The following is a 6,302-nucleotide window of genomic DNA, read 5'->3' on the forward strand; positions in this document are numbered from 1 at the left end:
CAGGACACATAACAGACTTGCCCACTCCAGAATAAAGGCAACGCTCTTCAAACTCTTTTGTGCATAGTTTGACTTTAATTACCATTAAAAAAAAAACTATTTAAGATCTGTTATTTTATTTCACAATTCTTGACACTATATAAAATAGCGGGTATTTAATTCATACCAGTAAGAACATAGACAAACATTGACTACAAAAACTAAAAGTGATGATCAATTAACACTAGAGGAACAGTAAGTATTACATTGAAAGCTTCCAGACAATGACTGAATTAGCCCTTTTACTTGAAAGCAGCACATGAGAAAACATTATTGGAACCCACCATTACAGAAAAGCACTGGACAGGGTGGAGTGGATGTCATCACAAGTTTCTGAAGAGGTAACTGTTCAGGTACCTTTTAAAAAGGAACATGGCAAATGAAGCTTCAGACACTCTGTTAACTTTTCTCAAGCAGTTGTCATGCAAAATGAAGTCCTACTGCATTGGTGTCTCGTACCCAGGCTTTCTGTAGATTCTGTTAACTTGGACATAGGCTGGAAAAAGTGCTATGCCCTGGGAGACACTGAACTGGAAAGCGCACTGAATCTCATCTACTGAGTCCGCAGACAAGCGGTTCCAGACTTCCAGTGGCTCCCACAGCAGCATGAAGTGTACAAGACCCTACCCAGTCTCGCTGCTCTTTTTCAGGCTGCAGGAACAGCTTTAAAACTGCCAAGTTGCTGATTTCATAGCACAGATATTACTTGAAAAAGACTTAAACAGAAGCAGCCAGCCCCAGAAGTAATTCATATAAGAAGAGAAAACAATTTAAACGAATGTAAGTTTAGGATTCTGTGATTTGTTTCCCCATAACCCATCTACAACTGTTAAAAAACTGCAAGTACCTAGGATCTTGAAAACAATTTGGAAATCAAAAATCATACAGCTCCACCATTTAAATTCATAAAAATTAAGAATATGTCATAATACACGGTGGCCAATAATTTACGGTAATAGCTGCACTAAATCTAATTGTGCTTTGTTGTCATGACAAGTGACAGGAGAGTCACTTCCTTGTCCTAATTTTCCTAAAAGGAAAATAAAAAAATGTGGTTTTGTCAGTGCAATACAAAAAAAAAAAAACCAACATATTGCTAGCTAATACTGGAATCCTTTAGATTCTCCATGCCTGTGTTTGCACTCTACAAATGTCTCTTGCGTCTAATTGGTTCTGTAATGTCTCCCATTACGCGTATCTTCATTGCTTTGCTCAGAAACTATAGAACGTATCAGCCCACTGTAAATTCACTGTCTACACAAGTCTTACCAAATCATACAGATCCGACTTGTCAACTTCCTATCAGGTAGTAATCCCAAGCCATTTGATTGTAGGAATAAATGTATATCAAATATTATGTTTAAACGCAGGCTCTATAGCATGCGAATCTACCTATTTAAATATTCATTTTATAATTCCTGTACTAACTTGCAATAGATTTAACGCAGTTCAGCTAACATATATTGCTTTTGCAAGTAATGCATGATACATACATTATATCCTTCTTACAGAAATATTCAAAACTTTACGCAGGCACTGTGCTTCCAATGATGGTCTTTATCATGAAAATTACTAGATATTCTTCTATAATTTATCCCCAAGATACACATTCTACGTCATGTTTTTATACAAAGTGCCTTTAGTGGGAGCACTGAAAATTGCTTTTAACAGTTTGGTCTTACTATCACTACAAATTAACAAGATGAAATCTGTCCAACAGGCAAGCAGTCCTAAACAAGAATTAAAATTACTTTTCACCAGGGGTCCTAAACCTGGAAGTTGCAGCCTCAATCAGATTAAAGATAGAAAGTCATGAACATCCTGTTCTTTTAATATTTTTAAACAGGAAGGAAGCCTCAGTTCACGTGTTCTCCAGAGCAGCTCTTTAGCACTTAAAAGCTCGAACTTGTAGCTGAACCAGGGTTGTACAATGGCCCGGATGTTAAAATAATCACCCGTGATTCAAGTATCTTTAATTCTGCAGACAGATAATGTTGTATTTCACTATTACACTAAAGGTTGCCTTCAGACTAATGGGAATAAATAGGTTTCTTTATACTTAATCAAGCGTCACCGGGACAGCACAACATCACAGTAATTAAAAGAAATGTATGTGCTTGCTTAAATGCCAGTATATATAGATATAGTTCTGGCTAAATAACTTTACTATTTGTTATGACACTCATGCTATGATTACTAGTTTACCGAAGTACTGGATAACTAATTCTCCCTCATCTTTGTGCTAAGACCAAAACATGAGCTTTCAACTTCAGTAATTCTGTGAGAAAAATATGAATCTCTGAAAGAGGCAGCTGAAACGAAAAGACCTCCTCCATCTTAAAATACCATATTTTCGTAACTGAAAATACTGTTGTAATCCAATTATATATATTCATTGCATAGAGAGAAAGTCTACTATATCTTCATCATGACACTCCATTGTAACCAAGATATGTAGTTCTTTAGTATAATTTCATATTGAAGCTGAAGTGTTCAATTTTTTTTAGCCAATTTGCAGAAATTATGTAAAGTTTCCCTATGATAAAATATAATTTTGGTACATCAGCCTAACAGAGGCTTAATTAATGGTCTCCTGGGCCTCTTTTCCACTGGAGCAGATCTGTTTAAGAAGAGTCTTAAACTTGCTTACAGAGGGGTCTTACCATATACTAGGAATAATTCTATGTGGTTACGACAGACATCCGCTTACACATTAGGCCTGACTGATGCTAATGTACCAGAGAAATTATTCTTCACCAAATTCCACCACCTTGAAAATTAACTGAAGGAGCCCAAGCAGACGAGTTACTATCACCAGTTATTGGTGTAATGAGTTACTATCCGTGCAGAATGGACGACACAGAGTATTCCAGCAGATCCTCTTACTGTTCATCCACATTAATGGTCAGTTGGTTACGTAGATCTTTTAGTAATGATGTAGTGTGCTATTCAAAAGTAGACACATTTTTGCACACAGTATTCCAAACAAGGCACATTTTTTACACCACGTACACGTTACTCAGTTTTCTTACCCTTAACTAAACCAGCGTGTGACAAAGCCATACACGCTGAACGTAAAGTCCTCCGTTATAACTGAGGAGCTCTAATGTGCATCTTAGAAGCACCTTTAAAAAATTTTAACCATATGAGAAAAACGAGCAGAAAAATTGAAAGGCATGCAGCCTGGGCAAACGTACTTGTGCCAATAATACACGAAACACGACCACGAGTTCCACAGTGACTCCTGCACCCACACAGAGCTCACTGCAAGGCTGGGACCTACAAGCCCAAAACCACACTTGTTAAATTAGCAGGGCCTGCTCGCCTTGGATCATGAGTGTCATCTGCACAAAAAGGTATCTCCAGTTTTGTACTACGGCCACATCTGGAACCAGCCTCTGAACTCTCAGGAATCATTTCTGCAAAGGAGTTTGGCTCTTTCATACCCATTTCAAAGGTAATCAGTTTTTTAAGGCAAATCATGAACAATTAATTTTTGATACACCTGCTCTTCAAGTTGGCCCATGAGATGACCCAGTTCAGAGACACCCACTGGGCCTTGCACGGGGCCTACCCACAGGACCGTGTTTTAAAAAGGTGCGTGGTTGGCCCCGCAACTGGAAAAACCACAGGGAAACGGAAAGAGGGTGAAAAACACGCGTTTATGAGCGAGCGAGCTGCGTATGCACGCTTTACGCTTATGTAACTGTAACGGTCTGCAAGGCGTGTTAGGGCAAGTACCCAGAGAGCCGAGCGCAGGCCGTGCGAGGGCAGGCCCGGTGCCTCCCCAGCGCTCACGCAGGCTTCCACTCCTGCTAACTCCCGGTCAGCCGCCTGACGTGTGCCGTTTTAAAGGGCATTTCGGCAACACCACGGCTGCCGGCACGCTAACGGAGCTCCACGCCCCGCCCGTGCCGGGCCGCACGCCTCCCGGCGCCTCTTCTCCCCGTGGAGGCGGTCTCGTAGCGGGCTGGCGGGGGAGCGCCGGCCCGGCCCGGCCCGCTCCCGGGGGTGCTCCGGGTCCCCCCGGCCTCGGCCCGCCGGCGAGCGACGGCCGCCACGACCCGCCTCAACCGCCAACCGTGACGTCAGCGCCGTCACGTGCCCGCCCGCCGCACGCAGGCCCCGGCGCGTGCCGACCAGGGGCCACCCCCCCACCCCCACCGGCCCGGGGGAGCCGCACCCCCCCAACCCCCCCCCCCCGCCGCCCCGAGCGCCCCCCCGTCCGCGCCCCCCTCCTCACGCTGCGGCCCGGCGCGGCGGCCGCGGCCTTTACCTTTTCGTGCTCCTGGCGGAGGCGGCCCACCAGCGCGGGGCTGAGCGGCGAGGCGCCGCCGGGGGCCTCCATGCCCGCCGGGCCGAGCCGGGCCGGCAGTCTCTGAGGGAGCCGCTCCGCGGAGCGGAGGGGGCGGCGAGGGGGAGAGGCGGCCGGGCCGGGCCGGGCCGATCTCCTCAGCAGGGCGAATGAGTCCTATAGAAATGTTTGTGGAGGGCGAAGCGCCGGCTCCAGAGCCGCATCCACGCGGGGGCCGCCGCCGCCTGGGCCCGGTGCGCCGCTGCCGGGGAAAGCATCTCACACTCGCATTCTGGGCCGCGCCGCCGCCTGGGCCCGGCTCCCGCTGCGCCGGCGGGCCGGGAGAGCGCCGGCAGCTCGGTGCCGGCCGCCGCCTGCCGCCGCCTGCCTGCTGCACTCTGGGTAGCCAGCCAGCCCGCCAGGCGGCCCGCCGCGCCCGCGGGAGGCACCCGGCTGCGAGCCGCGAGAGGCGGGCGCTCCCCACCCCCTGCCCGGCCCGGCGCCGCCGACGGCCCCGACGGCTCCCCCCGCCGCCGCGGAGGGCTAGGGGCGGGGGGGGGGGCACGGCCGCTGCCTCCCGGCCCCCGCGACCGGGTCGGGCAACCCCCCGGGGGCGATCGGCGGCCTCCCCCGGGGCACGGCCTGTGCCTGTGCCTCAGCCCGCCGCCCCCGCGCGGGGCCCGGGCTGGGCGCTCGGGCTCCCTGGCGCCTGCGGCCCGGGTGCGCTCGGTCCTGCACTTAGTCGGAGCGCAGGCCCGGGGCGCACAGGCCTTAGGTTCAGAAAATGGAACCGTCATCTGTGAAGTGTTTTGATCGGCCTACAGTAGTCCTAGATGTGCATAAACACAGAACCGTATGGCTTCTGTATCAGGGAGGTGATGGCACAACAACTGATCTCAGAATGCCTGCTCTGTAGGGCTCATGTTGCCAGGACGTCTGACAGCGAATAAACAGTAGGTCGCGATGACCTGAAGGATTGCAAAATATTTGTAGTCACTGAAATCACTTAGAGCAGCACTCAGGCTTGCCTACATGGAAAAGTTACTGCATGGGAAGCGAGTGGCAGCCAGCCACTCTTGGAGTACCACAGGGTAATTTATGTGCAGTAAATTCATTAGCTAATTTCGTGAATGGCATTAGACACGTCCAAAGTAACATGTTGGTAATGGAATGGAGCCATACTTTAGCAGCATGCCAGATCACAGCACTGCTGAAGACCTGAGTAACCTCACATGGTGCTTGATTGGCTGCTGCAACTCTAGCAGGTGTATTTTAACTTCCACACACTGAACACCACATGCGTGGGTTCAGTTATAGATAGACCTTGTGTTTACTGCTGCACCTTTCCCTTGAGTGAACAGGGGTTTGTGAATGCCCAGCATATATATTTGCCAGCGGAGCAGAGGGCCTTATATTGTCTCCCGCACAGGCACTGGCAGGCATGTCGTAAGATGGAGGTACAAAGGTGTATCTTCCCTACGTTTAGATCAGAGGTTTCCTTCTGCAAAAGAAACAACACTTCCTTTCCATGAGCAGAACTAACCCTGTATGCACCACAAAACAACTGTTTGCGTTGTATCCATGACATAGTATGTGCTGTGCACTTCTCTAAATCCAGGTTCCCATCCCCCTTAAAGAGCTTGTTAAAGCTCTACAGATGAGGAATTTAGAAACAATTTTCAAAGCATGGTTACTCAAGCTGGAAGTTAGCTTTTAGCCAGACTTTAATACAGCTTCCAATATTGCAAATAAAAATTTGCAACTGCAGCTGGGTAGTTTGGTTTATGAAATAACTACATCCATAATCTTCAAGAATAATTGAAAGTTAGCTGAAATTGCTGGCACGTATTTGTCACCAAGGGATTCTGAATGGACAAGAGACATCTATATATTGTCATCGGAAAACAGCTTACCAGCAAAAAAAAATCTCAAGTTTAAATAGGTTATACAAATCTTGTGATCCTTGTAA

General features: G+C 48.0%; 1 protein-coding gene across 1 annotated transcript in view; it reads right to left on the reverse strand.

Annotated features, from left to right (window-relative positions):
- The window catches only part of URI1 (URI1 prefoldin like chaperone), a 42,906-nt gene extending 38,239 nt beyond the window's left edge, over positions 1-4,667 (reverse strand). The window contains exon 1 of the mRNA XM_050903998.1: positions 4,316-4,667. Coding sequence (XP_050759955.1) covers positions 4,316-4,387 — 72 coding nt within the window. The 5' untranslated portion in view covers positions 4,388-4,667. The remainder of the gene's footprint in view (positions 1-4,315) is intronic.
- Between the last annotated feature and the right edge of the window lie 1,635 nt (positions 4,668-6,302).

The sequence above is a fragment of the Gymnogyps californianus genome, chromosome 12, assembly GCF_018139145.2.
Source record: "Gymnogyps californianus isolate 813 chromosome 12, ASM1813914v2, whole genome shotgun sequence".
NCBI classification, from domain to species: domain Eukaryota; kingdom Metazoa; phylum Chordata; class Aves; order Accipitriformes; family Cathartidae; genus Gymnogyps; species Gymnogyps californianus.